The following is a 14,841-nucleotide window of genomic DNA, read 5'->3' as shown; positions in this document are numbered from 1 at the left end:
ATAATTTTTCATGCAAATCCCAATGTTATTTGTTTTTCCGGTTCAGTTCAACCAGCGAGCCTACAGAACCCAATGCATAGTTTGATGGCAAGCTCTGACAAATAAGAAGATCAAATACCAATGAACAATGTATCCACTCCACCAGTATTTTTTTTATTCTATGCAATATCTATCAAAGAACGGCTATACAGCGCGGGTTGATTGCTAGTAAACATAGTTTATCATTAGAATTATATTATCATATTCTCCTTATACTTGTTCTTACAAGAGAAAATAATAATTAATATCATAATATTATATGATGATATATATTATACATAGTTATAATATAACAATATAATACAATTTTAAAATAAAAATATATTATTACCATAATATGATAATAATTATTATAATATCTTTTACTATAAGGTAATATCTAATATGATATTATTATATATATTATTATATATTATAATATACCATCTACATTCTATTATGATATAGTAATACACTAATATGAGTGGGGATAATTTGACCATGTAGACTGTCACACCCTCTATATTAAACAATCAAATAGAGGAATTATAGTTTCAATTTAACAAAACAGACATTTGCAAATACAAACACAGCAGATACTGGGAGAAATCTAGGCGAGCAAATAGCCCTAGTTTAGTTGTAAAGAAGAATCAGAAAAATCAGAGTGGAACCGCTTTCTCGGGATATCTGGTCGTTTTTCCCAAAAGCCCTCGAACCGGACGGTTCATTTCCGTGATTTGTAGTTATACGAACCCGCCGATTTTGAGTTACACGTAACCATACGGAGTTTTGAGGTATTTTTAAATTATTATTATTAGTATTGTTTATTTTTTTATTTTTAACATCAGTTTCTTTGGTTCTCTCCACGCTCCGATCCTCCCAGTTCCTCTTGGTTCCCCAGGAGCACGACTTCGACCTCGACCTGGACGGCCGGAGTACCTGGAGTTCAGCCGGCGACGGCGGCCTTCAGGTGCTTCTCTCCCCACCACCACGATTTGTTTTTATTTTTCTGATGAGGTCTCTTTTCTCGACACCAATCCATGAGTCTATCCACACTGATGGCTATTTTCTTGGTCTCTTTCAGTGGGTTTGCTTCTTCTTAGATTGCACTGGCGGTGATCAAGATTTGAGGGGCGGCAAGGGACCAAAACAAGTTCGATTTTTGTTCCATTTGATTTTTCTAAGCTTAGATCTATCTATTATTTGGGTGGGGATTTTGATGTGTATTTGGTGCTTGCTCATTCTAATGGTGGTTTTTTCTTTTCTTCTTTTTTATGGTCATGGAGGCCTTGGCTGGGAAGGATCAAGTGAGAGTTGATCAATTTTTGTACTTTTGTTTTTTTTAAAAATCTCGTCTGATTTTTTGTTCAATGTTTGGTCTTCTAAGTTTGGGACTTTGGGTTTCACTGAAGGAACTTACACCCTGTGTTTCTGGTTTGCCAATAGGGCCATTATGTGCCGTGAATTTTACTTATATTTGCCTTTTTCGATAACTCCTTGTTTGTGATGGTTAAATATTCTAATTTCGACCTGGAGGTTCCACTCAAAAATCTCTTGCCAGTTCTATAGTATATAATCTCTGCTTTGTGTCTGATATAACGTGATTGTGTGAATAAAATGTGTAGCCACAATAACTTTCACTTTGTGACCTAAATAGGTGTATGAGACTCATGAAGCTGATTACAGAAATTTATGAGTCTCTGTTATGTGGTCAATTAGTTGGTTAATGTTTTAGTGCTTTTATTCTCATCACCCTAAGTATGACTAGAATAGACTGAGCGATTGCAGATTCTAAAGCTAAAATGACAAAGCATGCATTTAAAGAATGGTTTAAAACAGATCAGTTTTTTGTTTTTTTAATTCATTAACTTCCTCAGAATCTTTTTAACTCTCAAGCGGAAATACAACATCCTCTGGCACGATCTTAGTCGTGATTTATGCCTTCGAGGATTGTGTGGGCTAATTAGGTTGAGAAAAATAGAGTAATTAAGGACCATGTGGGTGATCTATATGTAAGAAAGGTGTTTATATTTATTAACATTAGCTGGGAACCATACATTTAAGAACAGACAAGCTGAAGCATATATATGGGATGATTTTAAGAGGAAGATTGTATTTATGTTTCTGAATTTGAGTAATTTATGAATTTTAAGACACCTAAATTGAATCACTTAAACATCGGGGTTATTATTGAACATAGTGTTTTTGTCTCTGTTTTTTCTCTCTTTCAGTTTTCCCCCTGCAAATGCTGGGAAACAATCTTTAAAGAGTGTTTACTTTTTGATGCTGGTGGTTTCATGAAATAGGATTTGAATTTGGTGAAAAGAAATGGAAACAACAGTAGATGTTAGAAACTACTATTTGATTATTACAAGGGACAGCATGCTAGAAGATAAAATGGTTCGCATAGTGAAGGGACAAGTCGTAGGCTGGTGAATGCAAAAAACAACTAGTGACTAAGTTGTTGATAGATATATATAATTACATTTATATGCAATATGCCAACTTTGGCAATAATAACAGAAAATTAACAGAAAAATATTCCATGTTGCAAAATATGAGATAATTTTATGCTAAAAATAGGCAAGCTTCTCGAGTTGTTCGGTATGCATGTTTCAAGTATCTGTTGGAACTGCTATTGAATGCGCAATCACTTCAAAATTTTGAAAGCGATTGCCAATTAGTGTTAAAGTGGTTTTGTTAACATGGTTTTATGGCATGTTACGCACCATGCTGGTGCCTTCTTGCATGCAGCAGAACTCCATGGTGCTAGTGCATTCTAAGTGTAACCAGCACAGCTACGTGCTGGTTTTTGGTGCACTGCAATTCTAATGTGTGCCAAGCACATGCCAATCATTGGCATGACATGGCATGTACCATGTTGGTGCAAGATTGGCACACAATACCAACAGAGGATATTATAGCCCTTGAAGAGCCTCCCTTGCGTGCACAAGCAGACAATGTTGTTCCAAACATTGGAATTAGCTTTGTAGTCCACCTACTGTTAATTAATAAATTCATTTTCCTGTTTTATGGTGATTAAAGAAGAGATGAAGAGGAACTATGAGTTAGAGAGAGTGCAGCTTTAAATATATTCTCTCTCTTTTCCTCTAGATCTTGGTCTAATGGTGTCAGTTGTTTTTTTGGGAGGGATGTAGACTTTTCGTGTCAACTATGATATCCAGTAGGTGCAGAGAACCTTCTTTTTCTTTTTATCTTTTGCTTGAATTATGAAGACTGTCTAATTTATATTACCTTCATAAAGAAAATTTATCTAAAATGTCCTTTTCTCGGCATCTGCGATCTGGTGAAACTTCATTGCGTTTACACATTTTCTCATGTTTCTTCGTGTGCCTGCTTCTTTTCCTGACATGCTTTCTTATTTTGCAAAGGTTCTAATCTTATTTATCTATGTATATCTTTGACTTATCCATTTCACTGGGGCTGATCCATGCTTTACCTTAACTCTGAGATGTACACATCTTTGATACAATATATTATAACCAGGGTGTGAAGAAGCATATATTGGCTGAGGCCATGAAGGAAAATACTTCTGTCATCGATTCATCATTAACTGAAAGTAAACATGACTTAGAGAACTCTGATGATCAAGGTAACTTACTTCTTCTTCTATTCGTTCTATCATGATGAACTTTGTACTTTCTGTAGATCATGTTCCATTATATATATATATATATATATATATATATATATATATATATATATATATATATAATGTGTGTATGTATGTATGTTTGTATGTATGCATGCATGTATGTATTATATATTTACAAGTTATTAATGTAAAGGATCTGATAGTAGTTGGATTGAGTCATATTGGAAATAAAATATTGCTTGTAAAGGATCTTCGCAAGGTTTGCCGTGCCGGTCGGTACCAATGCGTACTGACCGTACTGTATCGTACTAGTGCAGAACTGGTATGCGGTACAAAGAGCATACTGACACTTGGTACACCGAACAAGTCTTCATATAGGGCGTATTGACACTGTAATAGAATAGTACCAGTAAGCATCCAGTACCAAGACGACAAACCTTGGATCTTAGGTATAAAAAATTTGCATACGATCCTAATAAATATAGTTATGTTTGCTCTTTAGTATATCATAAAATTCACAACCATATGTATGTACTAGTTGGTTAACAGTTTGTTGACTACAAAGTATTTAAATTCATCAATAAATTACAAAAAGCTATTGTGTTTTTTTACATAAATATTGTTAGAGAATTCAAAATTGACTTATTTAGCAGTGCTTATTTATTTATTTATTTATTTATTTTTTTGATATGAGAATGAGAAAGGTACTAAATAGGAATACAAATAGCTTTCTAATGTGTAATGTTGGCCGGTTCTAAATCTTGTTCTGCAAGAGATAATGCTACAGGCTTCACATTGTTCTCTTCTGCCAATCTATTACTACTTTTATCCATCTTCTCTCCAAAATATTAACTGTCATGGTATAAGTGCACAAAATTCCATGACTTGGTATCCCTTGAATCATGTAGAAACTTGCTCCATGGTGGAAACTTTATTATATGACATAAAGATGTAAGTGTCTTCTTTTGATGATTAAACTACCCTTCCTAAATTCCAAGATGCATTTGATAGGATACCGATGAGACCCACTTTGCATCTAATTCTAGGTAGCTTTTGAAAATAACATAATTTGTTTCAAGAATCTTTAGAAAATAATATCATGAAGGTAATAATGATTTCCTATGAAAGAGGGATTTTTGTTTGTCCCTATTTCTTTAGGTACAAGAATGCTTATCCTTTTTGTTTTTATGTGAAAATAAATTTTTGACAGTTGTTGATAAGTTATGTAGAAATAGTCATGTTTGTATATGCAATGTCCCATACCTTAGAAAAACCTAAACATGGAATGCACTACACTTTTTGCATTTCCATTTACATTTATATCCTTCAACGGTTATCAAGTTTGGCAATTATGTTTTCAAGGTTTCTCCTCATTGTATTTTCTTTTAATGAAGCTCTCCTTTCTTACTTTTATATATTGTTCTCTTCTGGCTCTTCTTTTACTTATTATTTTCTTTTAGGACTTCTCTTTTATAAATAAGTCCATATGCCTTTACATTTCTCTACAATAGCAGTGCTTTTTGGTACATGACAACATAACTTCAAGTGGACAGGTGTAATTAGCAAATCCACCTACACAATATTCTTTTTATATACATGCAGTAATGAACAGAATTTGAAGTCCAGATGCCTAAGCCAGTCTAACAAGATAAAGATACTCTTTTCTTCCATCAGGCTATATGTAAAGTAAGGTCCACCGAACCGGTACTGGTCGGCGGCCGGTTCGGTACGATACCAGTTTGGTACGATACTAAGACATAGTATAGTAGGGCATGTCGGTTCTATACCAGCATGCCGAATTTTTTTATGTATGGAGTATTTCAAGTTGAGAAAATGCAATATTACTCTGTTTGAACTTTTTCAATAATTTTAAGTTTAAATTGATGTTTTTTTGATATATTTTGATATTTTTATAATTTCAGTTTAACCTAAATGATGCATCTTACTATTTTAAAATAATACAAATTATAAAATGACTATTTCACTGTTACATGCTCTAAGGAGCAACATAAAATATCTTCAAATTAAGTAGTAAGGTGAAGATTATAAAATAATACAATCAATTACATATATTTAAAGTACAACATACATACCGATATCTAAAATTAGGTCGAGTGGCGATGCCTTTCATAGATATCCGGATCGTCAGCATAGTTAGGAGGTACATCAGTCCACCCCTCTAATCAAGTGGCATTGTAGTTTTGTATGTTCATCTTATAAGGAACGCGCTCCGAGTTGTAAGCAGTCTCGGACCTTTTGCTGAAGCTCTGGTTCTGAGAGGTGTCCTCTGGCTGATAAACTGGCTGATAAAACGACTGTGAAGAGGCTCATCCGAATAAGCCGGCAGCAAAATCCGACTCGTAAGATGCTTCGGGCTGTATAGGATAGTAGCCATCGAAAGATGCCTCAAGCACACTATATCCATATCCGTATCCGTATGGGTTATAGGCTGTCTGTGGCGGCATATAATAGGATTCAGTATACGACTTGGAACCTGATACACTATGGATCGTATTCCATATGCGAGGTCATTTGCAGCTGCATCGTATCCTCTTGAATGATCTCGAGGAGCCCGTCTCCTATATGCAATCGGATCCTAGCAGGCTTCACTAGATTGTGCACTGTGGTCCCTATCCTGTATAGTATGCGTAAACTGAAACTCACCGGTGAATCGAAGACTATCTTGTGGTTGTCTCATAAATGGAGGTCTCCTGTCCTCTACTCTCTCTCTGGCCAGCATATCCATAACCACCAGAACTGCTGCTCCTGGTCTATAAATTTGAATGAACTAACTTCTTCTCGACACTCTTCATTAGGGCTGCAGGTGTCTTTTATTTTTTTGGTATGCTGGACAACTGCCTTCTTATCGTTTGTGCCGCTTATTGCCTACTTACTCTTTATGCACCTCTCTGACTGGCTATGTTGAGAGGTTGTATGTCGTTCTCTTGACCGAGTCGACTAGGTAGCATAGTGGCCTTGTTTAAGTATCTTTCGACCCTATTTTCGAGAGAATGTCTCGGACAATGAGCCATGTGGTGACTAGCTACTCTGCGGTTATGGCTGATCAACTGGAAGGATACGTGGAATATTGCTTTCTGCCCATTGCCTTGCATCGACCCTAGCCTGGCTGGCTATGAAATTGGCCGGTCGTGGAGGCAATCCTCGCACATCAAGCTATCGGATCATAGAATTATCCTCATTATCAACTAAAGTACTATGGATCGAATCTGTATACTTTAGCTCCACTTTTCCCTGATTGCACTTCAGTCTCAACCTCAGATTATAGTGAACATATACAAGGTCGTTGAGATGCTTCTGCGTCAAATGATTCCTATGCTTGTTGTGGATGAGGGCGAAGGCGAACTAGTTGCGCTCACAGCCACTCGAGGAGATTGTCTAGAAGAGGATCCGGATAGCTAGCCGCTTAAGATTTTTTGCGGATAACCTGAAATTAATCTACCATTCAACTACAAAAATTTGAAGAAAATTATATATAAGATAGTACTATATTAGTAACTATCTAACGCCAGATATATGTCCTCCTAATGTGTAACATACCTGGATTCATACTTTTTTTATTTACGACAGCCGCCGAGACTCTAAAGTTGTCGGTGCCTTTTTTAAATATTTTGGTCAGTGAAAACGAACCGTGTTTACTATGCTAATAATTAAAGATACCAGTTAACTTACATATGCCACTTAAGTTAACTTACTTCTTTTAGACATAAGGCCACGACTTTTGGATCAGGCTCCATCTTGTAAATCATATTATGTAGAGCAGCCAGAAGTTCGTCATCCATATCGATTCCAGTTACGGTGTACTGAAATCGAGGGTTCAGGTAGTATGCTGCAGATAGAGTTCGTTATTTTTTTAGCAAAATTGTATAAGTATAGCAGCAGTCTAATTTTCAATGTTCTTGATTATTTACTAGATGCAACTCTCACCCATCTGGTAGTCTCACCGCTGTTCAATGATGTCGATGTACTTGTGGACATACGTCGGATCTGCCTCCATGATCTGAATCTTTGCTCCCTCCATCATATGATACAAGAAGCCCATCTAGGGATATTTCTTACTATCCACGGCCCGAAGCACTTCATACAATGGTCTGATAGCATTCACTATCGCAGTGATCTGCTCCCAGAATGTCTACCTCATCACCAAGTCCTCAAAAATGCTTCCTTCAGTGCCGGGCCCCGTATATCTACTTTTTTGTCACTTGGGATTGACAAACATTTGACGTACGGCTGCTTTTTTCTCCAGAAGGCTATCAAGTGCAACGTAGTTAGTAGCAAATTGTATGACTCATGGTTTCAAAATCTCTCTTCTTGCATACCTTCTCATTAGTGAAAGGACCCACGTATGGTTATAAATATACTTGGTGATACTTTAGGCTGTCTCCACTGTCTGCTGCACCTTGCGAATCTTCGTAATGTCTATCAATATGAGGTCGATACAATGTTCAGCATATGGGATTCAGATAATATGTGGCCTCCGCTCCACCAAGATCTCCTCAGTGGCCTTATATTCTGGTCCATTATCAATGATAACCTGCACGACATTCTCCTATTCTACCTGATCAATCACCTTCTCCATCAATTTGAGGATGTACGTGGCGTTGTGCACCTGATCAGAAGTATCAACCGACTTGTGGAAAAAAGTCTTCGTATCACAATATGTCAGAAAGTTGATAATGCTTCGTCTGGTAGGATTGGTCCAACCATCACACATCACCATCAGTCCATATGTGGGCCATTTGCTTTTGTATGAGGCAATCCATTTCTCTAGCTCCTCTTTATTACTGTCAAGAAGCTCACCGTAGATATCCTTCGAGCCTAGAGGATCTATACCGGGACTGGCAGCTTCTATGGCGGAAATGACAGACCTACAGTACGTATTGTCTGCTACATTCACTGGGATGTGGCTGAAGTGGAACCAAAATTCAATAGCTCACCACATATCCTTCTTATCCTTCTTCAGCATTGAGTCAACCCTCTACTGCTTCGAATCTCTGTTGAAAAAGATATGTGGATCTAAATTATGGATTGTTGCTCTTGGTGGAATATCTCTAGATGACTTCATTTTGCTACCAAAAGCCTCTAGCATAGATGTAATATGGCCATCGAGTCTGCTGACGACCTCTCTAACTGAGGAGGTCTTCCTGAACTCTAAATTTGCCCTGCTGCTCGCAGAACTGGAGCCCGACTCGTAGTACGAGGGTCCAAATCGAGCCTTATGTCTGGCCACCTCATCTTGTTGTCACTGATCATCCAGGCTCGCCTGTATGGCAGTTTGGATTTGTGCCTTGTCTTTCAGAGCGGATGCCTCCTCTAACTCTCTTGAGTGATAGAAAGGTGGCTCTGCCGCTCGGCGGTCCACCTCCGCCTTCTTTTTAGAAATTCTCTCCTTGGTTGCTTTGAAATCAGTGAAGTGCTTCTTCATCAGCTGCCGAACTTCTGTGGGCATTTTCGGTACATAAATACGTTGGGATAACCACCAGTTAATTGCTACTTCAACCTAGTTAGCCCTTCTTCCTTGAACTTTGTGTTGCACCAATTGCACTTCTAATGGTGCCGACCTGAGAGCATTTGCTCATTATTCCAATCAATGTCAAGCTCTGGCTTTTTTTTTATGGCTCCATTTCTGTAGGTTTATCAACTATATCAGTTTATCAATTTTTTAAAAATAGCAAAATTGACTTATGATGAAGATATTTTTTTAGTCAGAAAATATATCTGATTTATCTAATACATAATAGTAATTTTTCATATTTTTTATTATATATTTTTAATAATTTAAATTTAAAAATATATTTAAATATCATGAATTTTGAGAAATATATTTTCTACTTCAGAAATTACTTCTGAATTATGTAATATGTAATACTAATTTTTTTGTAATTTTTGGTATTATTTATATATTTTAATTATTTTTTGAATTTAAAAATAATTTTTAAATATTAATATTTTAGAAAATTAATTTCTGCTCAGATTCATGTAGAACTCAACAATAGATGCTACACATTTTTTTAGGCTCTTGGGCATGTATCAAAGGCTACTTATTTCTCAATTTTTTTCAAATTTAAGCTTAGGCCACTGTGGGCATGATCACATCAAAACTGGAATGAATGGACACCAAATTTTGCTAAAAAGTAGCTAGCATGCCTCTAAATACGCTTTTGATTTTGTATTTTTGATTTTTATCTTATTTATTTTATTTATTTTTAATCCAAAAATATATTTTTAATTTTTAAAAATTATATATAATGCAAAAATTAAAATTTTATGTCATCGTGTAGATCGTCCATAGATATACAACATATAATAAAATCAAGATCAAATCAAAAATTTTGGCATGGTCTTTTCTTATTTTGCAATTATTGAGCTAATTTTTCAAGCCCAAAAAAATGAGGGAATGAAATAGAATGAGGAAGCACACGATATTTAGGCTTGGATCTTCCTTTTGAAGTGCTGAATCGGTGTGATTTTTGATTTGGTGGGAAGGGAGAGGCGGAATGGTGACTGCCGCTTACAAATGTTGTTGGGAAGGCCTTCTCGTAAAGGAAAAGGGAGGGGTCCGATTCAAAACCGGGTCAACTCGGTGCGAACCGGCCAGTTCACACTGAGTTTGAATGGAACCGCCCGGTTCTAGACGGTTTTGGCTGGTTCCAGGCCGGTTTGCAGTGGTAAGGTCCGGTTCGGACCTTTTTCAACCGGTTCCGGTCGGTTCGGGGTTGGAACTGAATCTATGGGTCGAATTGATCCGGTTTCACACTGGATTAGCTTGGTACGGGCCGAACCGGGCGGTTTGGCCTGGTTCGGCATTCCTTGATGTAAACCATACCTTTTTATTACTGTGTACATGCAGTGTTTGTGAAAAGAATCTTGAGTTTTGGTGCATGCCAACCAGACCAATCAGCCAACAATATCCTTTTCATCTGCATCTGCATGTAAACTATACTTTGGGGCTTCAACTTGGATATGCTTGCCAATACTACATTATTTTCATGCTTCTTTGTTGGTTATATTTTCCTACTTGTCCTAGAACATGTGCCTTATATTGTATTAGCACATCCTTTTTGTTGCATGGCCAATGCATCCTGAGCTTTTTTCAGAAACCAAGTAACTACTGGATAAGTTTTCAGAGGTTATGCAAAGTTTATCCAAGTTGTATTCATTGTTATGGATGTTACTTGGTATACAAAGGTTCAATTTGTATTTTCATTGGCTGACAAACACCTTCTTTTGTTAATGTTTTCTCATCTGTTCTCAATAAATTCGTTCTTTTGGTCCATATGCTTTTCAATAATCTGTAGCATTGGGGCTTTTATTTAAGCAGGAAATTCTTGGTTCGACAAAGGACAATGAAGTATCTCAAATTATGTTAATCATTTACTTGCCACTCTTTAGCTAGTTGGTTGCATTTAATTAGCATGTAAATGACCCCAATGCTTTTTTCCCATCGTTTGCTGTAGACTGTGGATGACCTACCCTAGGCCATGAACTCTTTTCTACTTTTATTACAAATTAAATGCCTCTTCCTTCATGGATTGACCTTAGTTTTGCTCCAGCTAAGCTTAAGCTCACAAATTCCTTGTCTAACACCTATAGTTGTTGCTCTGGTTTTGACATTTGCAGTTGGTTCATTTTGTAACATAGAGGATGTGGTAGGTTGCCTTTTTACACAAAAAAAGATGTGGCAGTGACTGCATGGCGACAAAGGTGAAGTTCATATGTTCCTAAGTTTTGATGCGTGTGTGGCAGCCATTCACTTGAAATTGGCATGCGGGACACCTTGTAACTAATCTGGTTATTAGTTAAGAACTTCCACCATCATTTGTACTTACAACAATGTTTCTATCTTCTTGTCAAACATCTAGTGAGACCAATCATATTTTAGCTTCTTGCTGTTTTCCTACAAGTAATCGACTTGCAGCCAACAAAATTAGCCCTTTCCCTTTTGGTATCCAGTCTATAATCTAAGACACTAATAAGTGCAGTCGTGGATAGTTAAACCTAGAACCTGCAATCATGTGACAAATGCATCTGGTGCCCTCTCTTGCTTTTGGCCTGTTTCACTGCTACTTCTATCATCATTCATGGAGATGGTACATGTTTATGTATTCATTCTGTGGGTTCAGCTTTTGTCCCTATATAATTGATGCTGGGTTTCTAAACAATAAAACTGATTGTTGGTTCATAATTAATAGATCAGTTTCTATTACATTTTATAGTACAAATTTGTATGTAATCTTCAGTAAGCAAGTCATGCAAAAAAGCTAGCACCTTCATTGGAAAAGAATTTTGCTAGGTTAGGAAATTGTGGAGGTTTAGGCAATCCCCTAGCCACATTGCTATAGCCCAACTGCCTAGGTGACCCTTGTATGCACACCGCTCTCCTAGTAGGCACTCAAGTGAAAGTTGGTCAATTTTTGATGATCTTTTTGTCAAGGACTCAAGTCTTGGTAGGACATCCTGCAGGGTGCTAGGATGAGGTACAATCCCGAGTGTCCGGATAGGATCGTCCTGCCATTGTTCCGGCGTCTTGATTGGTATGTCCTGGGACATCCCTTGCCCTAAGTGTCGAGATGGGGTAGGATGGCGGTGCATCCCATTCCATGGGAAAACTGGGACAACCTTGTTCTATAGGATTTAAAACCTTGCTTTTGTAATGGTCTAGCTCTTAAGAGTACAAGATAGAGTATTACGTTTGTCACGTGGGTGGAATGTACCCTCCTTGTTGTTGCGCATTGGTACCCAAATGTTGTAACCAGCTACAACCTGAGTTTTAGTAACTCTTGAATAATCATTAGTTTTACTCTTATATTGTTCAATCTTTAATTTGTAGGATTTTTTGCATTTACTTGAATTATTCGAACTTTTATGAGATGGTCATTTTTATTATTATTAAATTGGTAGAGAAAAATTATAGCTTCCATGATAAAGCATGTCATGTTGCACTGGAATGGACCTAATATAATTGTGACTATTTGTGAGAGTATTTTTTCTTAGTTTGACTAACTATTGACTTTATATTTATATATTTCTACATTCATGAATTTTATTTTTTAATTATTTATGTGATCTTCGTATTTTTTGTCTAAACTATTTATGCCTAGCCTTTATGTCTACACACCTTAACTGCCTTTTAAAACATTTTCTGACACCTAGAATCTTATCACCTTTCATGTTTAATTGCTTAAGCTCGTCTACTCATGTCACTTGCATGATGTCATCATTCTTTAATATCTCATTGCATTTTGCATCTTCCTAAATGAAAATGGTGCTAAAGTGACCTTTGGAAGTAGATGAACTATTGGGTGGGTAAATACATTAAGATTTTATAGTAGCTTTATGATCGAGGTTGTCTTTAGTTTTTGTTTGGGGAGCCCCTTTCTGATGAAACTAGGGAGCCTCGATCCACCCTCGATCTAGTTGTCCTCCTCCAAGAAGTAATGGAAGCAGAATATCCATTGAAGCTTCTTTTTGATAATCCCAGTCCATGGTAGTTCAAAAGGCTTTATGTTCTTCATTACTTGGAGATGATCAACGAGCAATAACATAGGAGAATGGAGAGTGACAAAGACCCTAGACAAGGCTACCAAGACCAAAGTCGAGCCAGAAACCTTGATTGCTACCAAATAGAGCCTAAGAACTCCAATGATGGAACATGGTATGCCGTACCAATCCGTACTATGCTTGCCATACTATATCGTTACCAAACTGTATGCGGTATGAGGGGCATATCGAGTATAGGTATGTTGAACTGACCCTTGTACTAGCGTACTAACAATGTACCAAGATGCTACATGTATGGGATCCATACCGAGATTGCAAACTTTGATGAAACCTGTAAATAAAATAATAAAGAGGAAGTAATAGCTTCTCTAGTTGAGATTTCTAGCAAGAAAGGTGCTCTAAACTTCTTGATTTGGGGGTTGCAAGGGCTCGAAACCATAAACCGAGTAACCAAAGATCCTACTGATAGGGAAGAGGATCTAGAGTGGGCTGGAGAAAACCCTAGATTGGGAATAGGGGAAAAAAAGAAAAGGAAAAGAGCAAGGAGCATTTTAAAATGAGTAGGCCAGGGCATCAGGTAAGCATGTATCTTCCCCTTTTGAACCCTATAATCTTTGTGAACTAACCTGAGTGCGTCATTGGGCTTTGCATCCGAGGCAGTTCGAATGACTTACAGGAATATGGTTTTTATCTTGACCCCACCTGCACTGGCTTGCAGCTGACAGGCTGGATGGATATACTCAATTGTCTTATCCAGTTTTTAGTCACTGTTTTGGATAGCATCACTAGCAAATCTCAGCCTGAGTTAGAGGCAAGCAGTGGGTTTCTTCTTACAAGAAGATTGCGGGATGCTGTGTTTTTTCCCACTGAGGTGTGAGGCAGTCAGTTGTCTTTGTATAAGAAGGCTGTTAGGTGGTGAGTTTCTTCCCATGATGGTACGAAGTGGTGGGCTTTCTTCCTACTGATGTAGCCTTTTGGGCTTGCATGCCACTGGGTGTAAGTGGGCTGGGGATTGATGTGCTAGGTTCACACATACCAGCTGCTTGGTGTTTTGATCTCTATAGTGGGTCAGGCCCCTTGTGATCAGCCAATTGGTTAAGTAATTTTCTTTAAAAAGAAACTCCTCTAGGGGAGAATGGAAAGTTCCATTTGTTGTTGTATCCTACTATCCTTGCTGTGCCCATATCTTATTTTTTACTAATCTGACTTGCTGTCATGTTGTGTTGTGTTGTGTGTATCTCAAATATGTATCCATGCCTTACAGAATTTATTTGTAGTTATGATATATGTTACAGGATTCGGATGTGTATCGGGTGCAGGTGCATGACTAAGTGCGGGATCATGTCAATATCTAAGAATTTCTTCTTACGAAGCTGTGTCCAAGTGTCATATCAATGACCGTGTTTAACTATCGTGTGTGAGTACTTTAGAGTGGATTGAAGGGTCCAGATAACATGGGTTATGATCCATGGGATCTTTAATATATTGCTATCTTGATGTTTTAGCATAATACTGAGGATGATATTTTCTTTAGTTTGCCAAAATATGTGTTGAAGCATTATGACTTGAAACTATCTAGTAAACATTGGGGGTAGCATCTCCATGGCTACCTTTGATCCCCAGATTCTGTCAGTCAGCTCTAAATGTATGTCAGGACTTCAACTAGAAATATCTTGTTTTTTGGCTTG

General features: G+C 37.2%; 1 protein-coding gene across 9 annotated transcripts in view; it reads left to right on the top strand.

Moving 5' to 3' along the window:
• The first annotated feature begins 867 nt into the window (after nt 1–867).
• Nucleotides 868–14,841, top strand: part of LOC103718243 (3'-5' RNA helicase YTHDC2) — a 32,895-nt gene continuing 18,921 nt past the window's right edge. For 5 of the 9 annotated variants that reach the window (XR_005507094.1, XM_039116394.1, XM_026808909.2 and 2 more), the window contains exons 1-3: nt 868–988; nt 1,103–1,171; nt 3,526–3,631. Coding sequence is in view for 5 of the 9 variants with exons in the window: in XM_039116394.1 (XP_038972322.1) it covers nt 3,556–3,631 (76 nt within the window). In the remaining 4 variants the exon portion in view is untranslated. Of the gene's footprint in view, nt 989–1,102; nt 1,172–1,304; nt 1,326–3,525; nt 3,632–11,272; nt 11,357–14,448; nt 14,571–14,841 lie in introns of those variants that run through there. The other 4 variants (XM_026808910.2, XM_026808912.2, XM_039116397.1 and 1 more) reach the window with 4 other exon arrangements.

The sequence above is a fragment of the Phoenix dactylifera genome, unplaced genomic scaffold, assembly GCF_009389715.1.
Source record: "Phoenix dactylifera cultivar Barhee BC4 unplaced genomic scaffold, palm_55x_up_171113_PBpolish2nd_filt_p 000090F, whole genome shotgun sequence".
Taxonomy (NCBI): domain Eukaryota; kingdom Viridiplantae; phylum Streptophyta; class Magnoliopsida; order Arecales; family Arecaceae; genus Phoenix; species Phoenix dactylifera.
This window is presented reverse-complemented; position numbering and strand designations above follow the sequence as displayed.